Source organism: Populus trichocarpa, chromosome 4 (assembly GCF_000002775.5).
Source record: "Populus trichocarpa isolate Nisqually-1 chromosome 4, P.trichocarpa_v4.1, whole genome shotgun sequence".
In the NCBI taxonomy this organism is placed as follows: Eukaryota; Viridiplantae; Streptophyta; class Magnoliopsida; order Malpighiales; family Salicaceae; genus Populus; species Populus trichocarpa.
The window spans coordinates 15,389,556-15,404,759 of NC_037288.2; the positions used below are offsets into that span (position 1 = coordinate 15,389,556).

The window sequence follows — 15,204 nt, forward strand, 5'->3', positions numbered from 1 at the left end:
TATATAGACGCAAAACTTACGCTTTTAATACCTAGATTTATAACTTAAAGCAAATGATGTGTAAATAACCTAAAATTTAATATATAGTATGACTAGGACTCTAGTAACTAGAATATCAAGTTTGAGCTAATTCCAAGTTAATTTGATCTAATTTTACCTTGTTTAGCTTTCAGTAACATAATCTAAAACTAATCTTTTGAATAACTTTTTTTCTTCTTTTTTTTACCTTTATGCTATTGATATGTTGAGAGACAGTAAAAAATCAAAATAATACTTTTTTTTTACTAGGAAGATGTTGCTACTGAATTGAAGAGAAGAACATTAGAACAAGTAGTTTGATGCGGAACAAGAGAAAAACAAAATTAACATAAGGATATAACTTAATCAATTGAGCTAAGCTCTGATATGAAATGATTTGAACCCCATGAGCACTTGGTCACGTAACCCATACGTAAATGATACAACTCTCGAAAAGCCAAGAAATCAGGTTTGGAAGTGTGACACGGAGATTACCTTAAACATAAGCACCAACACTTTTGGAATCTGAAACCCTCACCCCAAAAATAGCAATTCATGAACAATAAGTCTAGGATGACACCACGAAGACAATTGTTCTTTGATAAATCGATTTAATTCATTAAAGAGCCAAAGTAGGAGATAAACTCACCCTCACACACTTACAAAAAGAGATGTGACAATCTGAATTATTATTAAGCAAAAACATGAAAACTGAGACTTAGGTTACAAAGGTGTTTTTATATATGTAATAACCTAAGTTAAACCCTAGAATACCCAAGATGTGAACTTGTATAAGGCCCACTTACAATTACACCCAATACCTTAATTAAACAAGCCTAAATATTGATAATCAAGCCCAAAACATGAAAATAAAAATTAAAATAAAGATCTGAAGCATGCTGCCATAAATAATAAAGCAAATAACATAAATGTCTTATTTCCTTGTAGCTCTAGGATCAGCTGTCGATTTTAGGAATTCCAAAAATTGTTAGATGTGCTGGCATAAATTACAATGAGAAGAGGAAAAAAAAGAAAGAGTCCAAAGGCACATCAAAGCTTTGAATACGACATCATCATTGCAATAAAAAAGTTCTCGACAAGATGAATCCAACAACATCGAGAAAGATCACTAACGATGATCAGAGTAGGTCATACTCTCTATCCAAAGGCAAATGAACAATTACAATGAGGAGATGAGAGAGATGTGAGAGAAAAAGAAAGAAAGAAAAAGACCTCAGGGTGACAAGAGTAGGCCACACTCGGGGTGGCTCACTTGCATTTAGACTAAGAGTGTGGTCTATTCTGGTTGCCTTTGATAATCTATCTTGGTGTGATTAGATTTTTTTCGTCCATAACTTTTTGATGGTATTAACAGTATCATAATCAGAGTTTCGGCGTGTTTACAATGTTTCTTTCTTTCTTTATTTTCTTCTTTCCCCCTCTTTCCTAACTGCTCACTTGCCTTTTGGACAGAGAGTGTAGTCCACTCTGGTCACCATTGATTACCTTCTTTAATGTTGTTGAATTCATCTTATTTTGATGTTTTTTATTATATCAATGATGTTATAATTGGAGCTTCAATGTACCTCTCATGGTTTTATATATATATATATATATATATATATATATATATATATATATATATATATATATTATTCATCTCTTTTCTTTTATTATCGTAATTTCTCACTTATTTTCAAATAAAAAGCATGATTTATTCGAGTTATTGGCAACAACTTTTTTTGATATTATTAAATTCATCTCCCTATATTTCCAATTATGATTTTGTAATGTAGCTTTAACATGCCTTTAAAATTTATTTATTTCTTTTTTCTCTCTTCTTTGCCCATTGTAATTTGCGTAAGTCCCATTTAACAATTTCTTTGAAAAATATTGCGTTTCTCATCAACAATTACTTTATTTTCCAATCATGATATATTTCAAACTTTACTTGTTGCTGTGTTATTTGGCCAATTTCTATTTTCTTCTGAAATCTTTATTTACCTTTTCTATCTTCCCCTCTTTTTTCTATCTTCCCTTCTTTCTTTCTAGGTGATAGTATACAAAACGATGCCCTCTTGATAAACACAGAGATCACTTTATTTTGTTAATGTCTCTCCCCACCAAACGCTCAGCCACAACCAGCGCCAGCACTAGCACAGCCAGCACTTCCGCCTCAAATAGTTTCCTTCCAATGAAGAAGGCCAAGTCCCAGGCCGCCTCCGCCTGTTCTCCTCTCGACCACAACAAAAACGGCCTCTATCACTCTGACGATGTCGTCTTCGATCCTTCTTCCATGTCTCTCGACGACGATCTCAAGCTCGTCGACTACCGCACTCCTCCCGCCGCTGCTAATTTATCTCGCAAAAAAGCCACCCCTCCACAACCCGCTAAAAAGCTCGTAATTAAGCTCGTCAAGGGTAACAACTGCTCAATTCGCTTGCATGATTTAAGGGTTTTGCTTATATAAACCACTAAATTAATGTAGATAACATGTTGGTTGTGGAGAGTAGAATTTGTTTGGATATTGGGATCTCGGTACTGCATAGCTTAATATGGTTGTTTGATTTCATTTTAGGAGTGAGCTAAGCAATTGTAAACAGAAAACCCTATGTTTTCTTTCTATTTTGGATCTGGGTAATTAATTGCAGTTCAATTAGCTTCTTTCGGAATTTGTTATTTATACAAATTGCTGCTGCTAAGGATTTGCACCTTGGTTACATGAATTATTTGTAACTTGGAATGATTCTATATTCTTTAAGGTTGGTTTTCTACATGTATACATGTTACGTCAAAAGCTTGGAAATATCCAGTATTGTTTTTTTCATTCGATTATATGTTGGGGTAACATCACTTCTTGTTCTCATTAACTAAGCTCTCCCTCTCAACACTTTTTCTTGAGCCCCCACTCATCTAGCTCAATTGTACGAGCTCATTTTCGTGCATGAAAATAATTGTAGATTGAATGAATTTTAAGGAAATAATTTGTACACATTAATGCAATTGATGAATTGGCGTGTCATTCTTCTTTAATGAGCTCTTTTCTTTTACTTCTGGTTTTTCTGTGATTATGAATGAATGGGGTTGGATTTAGTAGCAGTATTGAAATCTAGATTCTGGAATTACAAATCGTAATAAAATTTTGTGCCAGGTATGTTTCACCTTTAACTGATTTTATTTTTTTCGTGAAGCTAAACCAACTCTGCCTACAAATTTTGAGGAGGACACATGGGCAAAGCTGCAGTCAGCTATTAAGGCTATATTCTTGAAACAACCAGCTCTTTGTGACTTGGAGAAACTTTATCAAGTATGTACTCCTATGTTTCTTTCTCCTTGTATGATCTCTACCCTTGTTTCAACTCAATGTAGCAATTTGTCAATGCGAATGTGGTTTTTATTGGTTTTGGTATTAATCATCCTGTTTTTTTTTAGGCTGTCAATGATCTTTGTCTGCATAAGATGGGGGGAAATCTCTATCTGCGTATTGAAAAAGAGTGTGAAACACATATATCTGCAGCATTACAATCCTTAGTTGGTCAAAGCCCGGATTTGGTGGTCTTCTTAAAGCTTGTTGAGGAGTGCTGGCATGATCTCTGTGACCAGATGTTGATGATTCGTAGTATAGCCTTGTATCTGGACAGAACATATGTGAAACAAACTCCAAATGCACGTTCATTGTGGGACATGGGTTTGCAGCTTTTCCGAAAACATCTTTCTTTGTCTCCTGAAGTTGAGCACAAAACTGTCACCGGCCTCTTGCAAATGATTGAGAGGGAAAGGTACTTCTAAAAACTAAGATATTAGTCTTAACATATATTTCTGGTTTCTAGTTTTCTGTCAATGGGTTCCACATGTCTGAGAAATTTTAATGTCCTGTATGTGTATGGGGTGCTTTAAATTTCTTTCAAAGCTAATTCTACAATTAACTGAGCTACTATTAAGAGTCAAGTTTGATGAACCATTGTCAACACATGTCTGGAATGCAGACTCCTTGCAATCTGTAACGTAAAGATATGCTTTCATTCTCCAATTGGATTATTAAATATGGAGTGACAAAAAATGAATTGTCAAAATAAGTGAAAACTAATCTGTAAATCAAATTGAAAGTAAAACATCCACTCTCTTTCCCATAGATTGGAATAAGGAAATTTGTTTTCTATTACGATATTGGAGGTCAATCATTGGAGTGGTCACAAATCTTGCAAATGAGAACTTTGTGACATTAGATTATTGGAGTGTTTTGAAGTATCATAATTTTTTTTCCTTCTTGGACACTTCATAGAGATCCTTTTCTTGTGATTGCAGATTAGGTGAAACAGTTAATAGGAAACCCCTTGGCCATCTTTTGAAGATGTTCACTTCACTAGGAATTTATGCAGAAAGTTTTGAAAGACCATTCCTTGAGTGCACATCTGAATTTTATGCTGCCGAAGGCATGACATACATGCAGCAATCAGATGTTCCGGATTACTTGAAGCATGTGGAGGTGCCTTTTGTTTCTCCTCTGATATTATTCGGGATTAAAGTAGTTATGAAAATCAATTTTAGTTTTAGCTACAGCTTTTATGTCATTTCTGTTACTTAATATTTGTTTACTGCTGGAAAATTTGATTTGTCACATATTCCTGCAGTCGAGATTGAATGAAGAACAAGATCGATGCAAGATTTACCTTGATTCAAGCACTAAAAAGCCACTAATAGCAACTGCAGAAAGACAGCTACTTGAACGCCATATATCTGCTATTCTTGATAAGGTGCAAATGCCCTTTAGTTATACATAGCCTCCTTCTAAAGAGCAATCTATTTGTGTTGCTTGAATAATTATTTGTCTCCCTGATCTGTCCAGGGGTTCATGATGCTTATGAATGGACATCGGATTGAGGACCTTAAGAGGATCTACTCACTTTTCTTAAGGGTCAATGCCCTTGAATCATTAAGGCAGGCCCTTAGCATGTACATCCGAAGAACCGGGCAGGGCATTGTCATGGATGAAGAGAAAGACAAAGATATGGTTTCCTCCTTGTTAGAGTTTAAGGCTTGTCTTGATTCAATATGGGAAGAAAGCTTCTCCAAGAATGAAGGATTTTGCATCACCGTAAAGGATGCATACGAGCATTTAATTAATCTTCGTCAGGTTAGTCTATCGCTTTGTTGGTTTGATCTTAATTGGTTGCAGTACTAGATCCTACTATTAACATGTAAAAGTAAGCTTATCACCTGTGTGCTGCATGAGATTACTTGAAAATCTTATTAAAAATAAAAAATATCCTTAAAAAAATTAATTGAAAATTTCTAAAAGAAGAAAAAAATGAAATACTTTTTTGCATCCAATTTACAGTAGATTTCAGATAATCAAACCCCACAAAAAGTTGGGTTCAAATCTATACTAAGCTTTCACCATTGTCATGTTGGAAGAAAATGAAAGGACAAATAAAATAAAAGGTAAATGATGATGAATTAGGAAAGTAAGCAATAAACAAGTGAATGACAATGCATACCTTTTAGAAAGACTAAGTGGAGAAAAAAATATGAATGAAACTAGCCAGAAAATGGTAGGCTTGTTCATCTTTTTGTTACATGCATCCACTGATTATGCATTGAACTTTTTTGTTAAAAGCAATTATTAGATCTTAAAAGTTATGCAGGTAAGAGAGGTAAAATGAGAGCCATTGAACTTTTCCATGAATGTCCTAACTCTTTTGCTTAAAACACTTGAAATGTAATAAAGGCAGGCTTAAACATATTTGTTAAGAAATGTCACCAAGTTTCTTATCTCTTAGTTTGCAGATTTTCTGAAACTAAGACAAATCTTCTCTGGCTTCAGACATATCTGAAGTATTTGAATGGTGGAATTTTCAATATATACATACCTATCTGAAGTAGTTAATGGTAGAATTTGCAATAAAAATGGAAATATTAAAGTGATCAGAGTTGGATTAAGTTTTCTTTAAATTTAATTGTGCAGTTATTTGCACTTGCAGTGTCATTCACCAAAATGACACATCATGAATTGTCAGAATCAGACTAGTGTTCAATCAAAATTGATATTGGGATAATATGCTAGTCTTCTATCAAAGTGATGCATTAATAATATGCCTCTCCTTTCCAAAAATGTCCCCTGATATGATTTACCCTGTAATATCTCTCTTGAGATATCATAGGGTGAGATTCTCCTAGTATTTTGATGTAGGAGGGGGAGTAGTCTGTTCGGTATTTCTCTCAGCTTCATTTAGCTGCTTTTGGTTCTTAACACAGTGTTTGGTTAGGGTGGTTGTCTTGGAAAAAAAGAAAAGCACTAGCCTCTTTGTAAGGGCACCACTTTGTTTTTGGATCAAAGCAAGGTACCCCTTTGTTCAACCAAAAGCAAGGCAACTTACTGTTGGGTCTGTTGAGTAAAAATATAATATTTTTAATACATAGCAGTTACCAAAAATTGCCTTTTGTGGTGTCACTTTCATTTCACACCTCAGCACACTAGCCACACAGCACAACTCATCAATACAAAACAGGCCCTGCAAATGCTTATTTATTGGTTGAGAAATGTTGCACTTGCTTATTTATTGGTTGGCAAATGTTATTGATAGCACTAGGTAAGTTAACTGCTAAGGGCTCTTGGAGCGTTGTATACTTGAACAAAGCAAGGCACATGCCTACAATACCTAATGTATGATAATTTATCTTTTCCTTTTTTCTTCTCGGTTTCTTGGGAAAAAAAACATCACAAATCATTCTATCCTTTGCTTACAAAATATACCGAGTAACTGTACTATTTATAAGAAAGTCGTTAAAAGTGTCATCTTTTTTTTGTCAAACCACTGTAGATCATAAATTAAATCACGTAAATTTTTAAATAACAATCGCATGCCCTTGTAAAACTTGATATGAAAAAGAAACAGCTGGCATCTTCACCTAGCCATGTGTTTTGTTTTTCAATCTTTTTCTGTGCTTCTTGAGCGACCTTTGGAATCCTAGTTGAAGGCGCCTCACCTAGGGTTTGAGAAGTGTTTTGGCCTCCTAGCTTTGTGTCTAGCTAGCACCAAAGTTGCACTTTTAACAACACTAGGGCTAGGTTTTGGGAAAATAGAGAATTTCTAGGTTTTTATCTTTATGAAGGGTTTCGGAATGTAGTGATCAGGTTGTGGAAAAGCTATGGCATAGAGACTAAATTGGCTCTTGCATGAAGTAAATATCTACCAGTGTCAGAAATTCCTTTGAAGATGGTATGTATAATTAGACAGTAATTTTATCAGTTTAGAGCAAGTTATAGTTGGCCCCTTTGCCAAGTCTGGTAACTCATCGCATTGTTGTGCAAGTAGCAAGCCAAATTGTGCATGAGTCTTCGTACATGTATAATAGAAAATGTCCTTGTCTATTATGTGTTTCTACTGAGTGGGTTTCCCTGTACTCATTGTTCCTTATGGAAAAGTACGACGCATTGCTCTTCAACTGGAAGTCCTTTCAGCATTTCTCATTATGAATGAAAGAGCCAAAATTTTCTAGAAACTTTTCATGTACATTTTTTTTATCCTTTGGAAAGGCCTCCCCTGATGCATTGCTTCCTTATAGATGTTAGAGGATATGCATGGAGTATTATCTATCATTGAATTTGGATACACACTGAATATTTGGGTAGAAAAAAGAAAAAGAAAGAAAGAAAAACTAAATCATTTGGAGTGCTTGGTCCTTGTTATTGCTATCCTCTTCCTGTTACTATTAATGGAATTATTCTTTTCTTCTTGGAAGAAAGGGAGGTGGAGAGGAGGTTGAACTATCCAACTTCTTTACCGTGGGAAAGTCGGTATTCAATAATTGAAATTTGTTTTGAGTTCTACAATATACTTGTCCAATGATCAGCCAAGAAAATTGTATTGGAAGGATATTTGGTGGTTTTTCTGTCTAACAATAGCCATGGGGAAAAACATTCCCCAATTTTTTTTTTTTTTTTTGTTTAACTCAGCTTTTAGTTGTTTTTTGTGAGAAAATATAAAGAATCATGACAAGGGCTGGGCTATTTGACACCTATGTTGGCTGCAACCACATAACAAGGCTAAGCAGATGCTAAGTTAATGACCAACTGAAAAAATCCCCCCTAGTATTAGATTGTAATGTTAAAACAATTTCACTGAATTTATGGAAATAGATATTTAGGCAATAATAGTAGATCAGTTGTGGGATGGTCATTTGTACTCGTGATCATCACTGCTCTTTTCCTTCCTTGTTTTTCTTCTTCTTTGTTCCGTTTCCGTTCCTGGGATTTATATCTGGCATATTATTAGATGTTTTGCATGTATGCATAAACACAAGCAATGAAATTTCATGCAACTTGTATTCTTTCTGTGCAAGGAGGTTGTACACTTTCATTATGCTCTTATGATGATTCATCATCTGAGATTGACATGATGCAATGTGGTGATTTCTTGTTGAAGATATAAATAACATAACCTCACACTCCACACCAAAAGAAATGTATATTATTCTTGATATTGCTGTCTATATTGTTCTTTTTTTTTTAAACTGTGTTTCTGCTTACAGTTGATTTCATCATGGGAATGTGTATCCTTGAGGGTTCCTCTATTTATTGGCAAAATTTTTTTGGCACATGCTTATTTATCCAATTGTTAATGTCAATCTCAGATGATGAAATTCCATAAATCGTTGTTTTTCGGAGTGCCATGAGTTTTTGATTACTCAGTTGTCAAAATTGATTCTATAGTGTTGTTTTCAACTTCTTGCCTAAATATCCAATTTTGTTCTCCATTTGATAGAACCATCCTGCTGAGCTGATAGCAAAATTTTTGGATGAGAAGCTTCGTGCTGGGAATAAGGGTACTTCCGAGGAGGAGTTGGAGGGTACACTTGAAAAAGTTTTGGTTTTATTCAGGTTTATTCAGGTAGTCTTGGTGTTAAAGAAAGTATTTTTTCTGCTAGCTCAACAGATTTTCCGTTACTATCATATTTCTGGTCTTTTGGGAAACAAAATGATGTTAGACACGTCTATCTTTTTTTTTTTTTTTATCTTTTTGTTTATGAAGGGTAAGGATGTGTTTGAAGCATTTTATAAGAAGGATCTTGCAAAAAGACTGCTGTTGGGAAAAAGTGCTTCTATTGATGCAGAGAAATCTATGATATCTAAGGTTAAGCATGGCAATTTTTACGAGTACATGTTTCACCAAGTAATTTTTTTCTATCAATCAAATTAATATGTTTGCATTGTCATTGCAGCTGAAGACTGAATGTGGCAGCCAGTTTACAAACAAGCTTGAAGGAATGTTTAAGGTCTGAACTATTTATTTAAGTTCATTCTAGATTCTTGTTTGTTCTATTTTTCTCATTGAAACTTCTAAAGAGGATGGTAGTGATGCGAACCTCGTTATTACATAGTCACACAACCCACAATTAAGATTGAGATTTGATTTTGGAAAGCTGAAAGAGGTCTGATAGGATTGTGATACATTGAAAACTTGTCCTACAGCACTAGCACTATTGGAATGAAGTCGAATGACACCACGAAGCTAGTTAATTTTTGACAAGTCAGATTCAGTTCGTTCAAGAACCAAAGAATGCAAAAATCTTCCTCATATTAAAACTGAAAAGTTCAAAAGTATTATTCATTAAAAGTTTTTTCTTTCTTTCAAAATTTAGGCTTTACATGTGTTTAAATAGTTTTGAGAAATTAATCCTAATGAATCTACTCTTGTGGGCTGAATTGACCCACTTAAAAAACTGACCCAACACTTTTACTAGTAAGCCCAAACCCTGATCCAAACAAGTTTTGGATCTTAGCTGAAAACCAAAGTATTAATTAAGCTCAAACATAGAAATAATAATGAAAACAACAAGTCTGAATAGTAGCTTGTTGATGCCGCATATAATAGAAAGAAAAACAAGAAAAAATATCTTAATTCATTAGCTTAAGTAACTTTTGGCCGAGATCCACCTTCCTAGATACTCTAGGATTGCTTAGCCAGCTTTTAAAGTCCTTTTGATGCTAGGAAATCTGATCTGAATAGAATTTAATTGAAGTTTTCTTTCCTTGTTGGACTAGGATTTCCTTCAGAACATGGAATACATTCTTAGAAATTCCTCTTTGTAGCCGCCCATCACTTTCCTTCCTTGACTAGGAGAATCAAATCTTTAGCATTAAATAATCATTCCAAGTCTAGGATTCAAATCTGACAGCCTCCTTTAGTTTCCTTGCATGACTAGGAAACTTCCTCCTTTATTGCTAGATATTCTCCTAAATAATAGGGATAATAATAAACGAATTTTCCTTTCAATTTTAAAAGAATATTTTGTTGATCCTTGTAAGAATCTCAATATCTAAATTAGCCCAAGCCAACTTTGGACCCCATGTGGCCTAAACCCATACTCATAATATAACCAAAATCAAACCTAGTACAAGCTTCCAATAAGCCTACTTTGCTGTCCAAATCAGACCTATACATGGGCTGACTTGATTTGACCGAATGAACCATCAAAGAGATTGGACTGATCCCATCATCATGCATAAACCAAGGCTAGCTAAAACTATCCCATTCCAAAAACCCATCATGGCTGAATGGAACACAAGCTAAATTCCAAGAAAAAACATAATTTTGGCCGAATGGCCTCCCCATCAAACTCAAGCACAAAATCGAAGGCCCGTCATGAGAAATCAATGGCTGAACCATATCAAGTAGTTTATTTTTAGCCAACGTAATTTGTGAAGCTGTCATGCCTCCAAGAATGCATTCATGAGGGGACACTAACAAGAGGTGGTAATATGAACTGGTGGCTAAGATTAACATGGAGCGAACTTTATATCCCTCTCACTCGCTTTCAGTTTTGCCGCATTGCACCAGTAGTGTAAAATGTCAGCACATGTGCTACGTTTGCCTTTTTCACAAGCATACCCAATCCCTCTAACATATCATGCATGCACACCTAAAAATGGAATTAATAGAAGATAAACAGTAAATGTTTCCTTTAATTGTAAACAATGAGGTAGGTCATCTTGTGACTGTAACACATATTTCTTGACTGTTGCACGTGTATATAATTTTGTTGAAATGGTGCTTGATTGGACTTCATGAGAGTGACACAGGGTCATGTTATTACTTCAAGGTAGTTGATACGAGTGTTAAGAAAGGTAAGAGTATGATCTTAAGAGTCAATTTAAATGTAATGTACTAGTATAATGTGAACATTTGTTTTCCTGAGAGAAAATTTCTCTTGCAGTTTGATGCTGGTTTCATACATGGATTTTTGTTTATTGAATTTGATTTGTTGGGGAGCAACTGCTGCTTTGAATTTCTTATATAGCCCATTAGAAGTGCGTTCTATGCTATTGTGGGCTATTAAATCCTAATGTCTTCTCTTTTATTAATTTAGTAATGTCATGTGGGTGGGTTACCAATGATGAAAATGGCTACATATTTACCACTTTCTTTTTCTTGGTGTTACTTTTTCAGGATATTGAACTGTCAAAGGAGATAAACGAGTCCTTTAAACAATCATCTCAGGCCAGGACTAAACTTCCATCAGGAATTGAAATGAGTGTACATGTCTTAACTACTGGGTAGGTTTAGACCCAAATAGCCTGTATTTGATTTAAATTTTTGTATATTTAGTCCCTTATTTCCAACAGAAGTTTAATTTATGTTTGGTTGGTTGCTCTGCAGGTACTGGCCCACATATCCACCCATGGATGTTAGGCTTCCTCATGAGCTGAACGTTTATCAGGTATTGCACAAGATACTGATTTTTTTTCTCTCTGTTTCCACCTACTAAAATATTGAGTAAACAATTGCCTTATGTGTAGGATATATTCAAAGAATTCTACTTAAGCAAGTATAGTGGAAGACGCTTAATGTGGCAAAATTCATTGGGTCATTGTGTGTTGAAAGCTGAGTTTCCGAAAGGTAAAAAGGAGCTGGCAGTTTCTCTATTTCAGGTCGGTCTTGTTTAGTTTTCAGTGCATTGCTCTTTTGATGTCTCTTACTGTCATTTGTTTTTATTGATGCGACCTGCACAGGTGGATTTGTTCTAATAGCTTACCATCCTGTCCCTTCTATTCCAGACTGTTGTTCTGATGCTGTTTAATGATGCCCAAAAGCTTAGTTTTCAAGATATCAAAGACTCTACTGGCATAGAAGACAAGGAACTTAGAAGGACTTTGCAGTCTCTGGCGTGTGGAAAAGTTCGTGTCCTGCTGAAGGTAGGTGATGATTATATGCATCATGATATTTGTGTGTTTGAGTTCTTACTAATGCTTATAAAATTGTTAAATGTTGGGTTTTCCTTGTCTCTTCCCCTTATTATTATAGAATTTATGGTTTACAGCTGCCCAAAGGGAGGGATGTGGAGGATGATGATTCCTTTGTGTTCAATGAAGGATTTGCTGCTCCACTCTATCGAATAAAGGTATGTCTGTTTCATACCTATCTATAGTAATAATAGCATGTTGTCTGACTTGCACAAGCATGGCTAATGCCAAGAGTGACCTTGTGAAGTCAAGTGCTGTGCTTTTCCTTTGTTAGCTGGATTTTGGATGTTTAAGCTAACAGTTGTTTGGGGATGCAGGTAAATGCGATCCAGATGAAGGAAACTGTAGAGGAGAACACAAGCACCACTGAGAGAGTATTTCAGGATCGTCAATACCAGGTTAACCTTCACTCAAGTTCCATTTTTATTAAAACAGTTTCTTGTGATGGACATTTAACAAAGTTGTGAACTTGTTGCTTTTAATGTTTGTAATAATTACTTAATATATTCCAGGTTGATGCCGCGATTGTCCGGATAATGAAGACAAGGAAGGTGCTAAGTCACACACTTCTTATAACTGAACTATTCCAGCAGGTAAATTTCCTTTTTTTTGTTTTTGCTGTTATTGTTGTCATTGTCGTTGTTGTTTGAGTAGGGATAATGAAGCAAGGAAGTGCTAGGATGTAAGTTATAAGCATATCTTCTCAATTTTTTTTTTTTTTTTGGGGCGGTGGGGCGGTGGTGACCCCTGACCACCCTCTAGATTCATCACTGGTCTTAAGCATACGCATAAGATGTATGTGACCCCTGACCACCCTAAGGATCTAAAGTCTCAGGTTACTATCACATTACACCAACGCATGGTAGAGTTGGGTACCGGTGATCTCATTTTAACTTTATAAAACATCACCTGAATGTACTGTGATTAGTCAGTTTGATAGATGAACTGGGTGAGAAAAATGGGATGCCCAATTCTGGAACTTCCATGCAGTGAATGGATGGATATTAATATTGATGAAAAAAAAATTGTATGTTGTGAACAGCTGAAGTTTCCTATAAAGCCAGCTGATTTGAAGAAAAGGATAGAAAGCCTTATCGACAGGGATTACCTTGAGCGAGACAAGAGCAATCCTCAGATATACAATTACTTGGCCTAACACACTGTCGCACCAATGGTGTCCTTGTAAATGGCACAGGAAACTTCTGTTCTATCCAAGGGGCAGATGTTCAATCCTGGTCAGATTAATGTACAGTATGTTTATTTTTGCTGCAATCAATACTGTAATTGTAAAGCGTATTCTGCCCCCTCTTTCGACTCTTCCCTGCTGCTATTTGATCTTTGAGTCACTTGAGACAAGGGGCGAAATTGATTCAAACAAAAAAAAAAAGAAAATGGATGGAAAATAAGCTCCGCCAGTGGGTTATAGGAGTTTGGAGAGGTAAGCAGACAGACTGGCATTTTCACCAGCCATAAGAATTGGAGCATTCACACCTCAAAATGCACGATTAATGTTCAAATAGAGGTCAGTTCTATTCTTATTTTACGGCCGTATTAACAGCTCCTGTGTCATTTGAACGCTTGGTTCTTATGCTGCCCTTTGTTTTGTTTTATCATCTTACATCAATCTAGTCCCGCTCGTACGACTCCATTATCAGTATAGTCCCCAAACCTTGCAGCACCATCAATTTTGTCCTAAACTTGGTTGATATTAGACTGTCATCCATCCACCGGTAACAAGTAACCAATTTTTTTCCCATTTGCGTATGATCTCTCTGTGCTCGTTGTTACCTCCCAAAGAGCCTTCAAAGTAGGTTTAAGTTAAGTCATAATTCACAACCGCTGTAGTGCCAAAATATCAGTAGATTAAGATTTTAGGCGTAAAAAATGAATCCAACTCCCCCTCGTTTAGGGTATGTTTGTTTGAGCTAAAGCTACAAGTTAGGGCTTGGGGAGAATAACAAGAATTAATGAGTGAAAATAATGATTGGATTTAAATGGAATGTTTTTAATAAATGGATGGTAGGGCCGTGTTATTATGTTCGAGATAAAATCGACAAGATTCAGATAAAACTAAGAGGTTTGGAGCTCCGACTATTAGTGACTTCTAAAGTTAAACCGACACAAGATAATTCTGTTGTTTTTGTCCTGGTTAATGTGAAATTAACGTTAAATTTCTTATGGAATGGCGCTAAGGAAAAGGAAAGGAGGGTTTAATAGTTAAATGCCAAATATTATTAAGGTTGTGCAGAAGTCATATTCTCTAATTATGTTATGAAGTCGATCACGAATCACGTGCAGAAGTCATGCCAAGTGCCCTACACTCTTATTACTATCAAAAGCTCTTACATCAATCAATCAGATGTTTCGATTGCACTTGCCACTGCAGCCATTGATTTTCACTCCTCCTGTCCCCACCCAAGATTCAATGCTTCTTGCCGGAGAGAGAGCTCCGTTGCCGGAGAGACAGCCATTGTGTGGCCCAGCCAGTCAGCCATATAGGTTCATCAACCACTACTTTCAGAGGCTAATTGCAAAATAAACTCCCGCTTTTGCTCCCGTGGAACAATCAACTAGTCCCCTCTTTCCACCCGCGCCATGCTGCGGGTACTATTTTAAATAAATTTTTAATCGTAACAGAAAAAACAAACAATGTTATGGATATTTTTTATATATATTATGATTTTTTAAATTGAAAAATAGAAAGATGATATTTATATTTTATAAAATAAATTAAAAAAAATGTGAAATGATATTAAAAAAAAAGAGTTTGAAATTAATTAACTAAAATACTAAATTGCGTTGGTTTTTCACAGTAATTCATCCACATTTAAATGTGTCTAGAGCTACAGTGAAATCACTTGTTTACCCTTCATCCTTTAATGTTTAAAGCTTTACTTGAGAGGTAGGATGATCTTCACACACGATCAACTTGTCATTCTTGA

The 15,204-nt window shown here is 35.4% G+C and overlaps 1 protein-coding gene across 2 annotated transcripts; it reads left to right on the forward strand.

The window, feature by feature from the left end:
- Positions 1-1,990: 1,990 nt before the first annotated feature.
- On the forward strand, positions 1,991-13,558 carry LOC7463008 (cullin-4). 2 transcript variants are annotated; one of them, XM_002305304.4, is made up of 17 exons: positions 1,997-2,438; positions 3,210-3,325; positions 3,451-3,797; positions 4,324-4,504; positions 4,650-4,772; positions 4,865-5,152; positions 8,784-8,909; positions 9,051-9,152; positions 9,241-9,294; positions 11,469-11,575; positions 11,679-11,739; positions 11,819-11,950; positions 12,077-12,214; positions 12,340-12,420; positions 12,580-12,660; positions 12,775-12,855; positions 13,305-13,558. In XM_002305304.4, the coding sequence occupies exons 1-17, from the start codon at positions 2,129-2,131 to the stop codon at positions 13,416-13,418; spliced, it is 2,442 nt and encodes an 813-aa protein (XP_002305340.2). In that variant the 5' UTR covers positions 1,997-2,128; the 3' UTR covers positions 13,419-13,558. The 2 variants fall into 2 exon arrangements, 1 of the variants encoding a protein (XP_002305340.2); XR_002981478.2 differs by lacking the exons at positions 12,580-12,660; positions 12,775-12,855; positions 13,305-13,558 and having other exon boundaries at positions 1,991-2,438; positions 11,819-11,918; positions 12,032-12,214.
- The last annotated feature ends 1,646 nt before the right edge of the window (positions 13,559-15,204 follow it).

Excerpts from the sequence above, each read along its gene's own strand:
- LOC7463008 (XM_002305304.4), top strand. The coding sequence starts at position 2,129 with ATGTCTCTCCCCACCAAACGCTCAGCCACAACCAGCGCCAGCACTAGC. Across the intron at positions 4,505-4,649 it reads ATTACTTGAAGCATGTGGAG|TCGAGATTGAATGAAGAACA; the intron begins GTGCCTTTTGTT and ends ATATTCCTGCAG. Across the intron at positions 11,951-12,076 it reads TGGCAGTTTCTCTATTTCAG|ACTGTTGTTCTGATGCTGTT; the intron begins GTCGGTCTTGTT and ends CTTCTATTCCAG.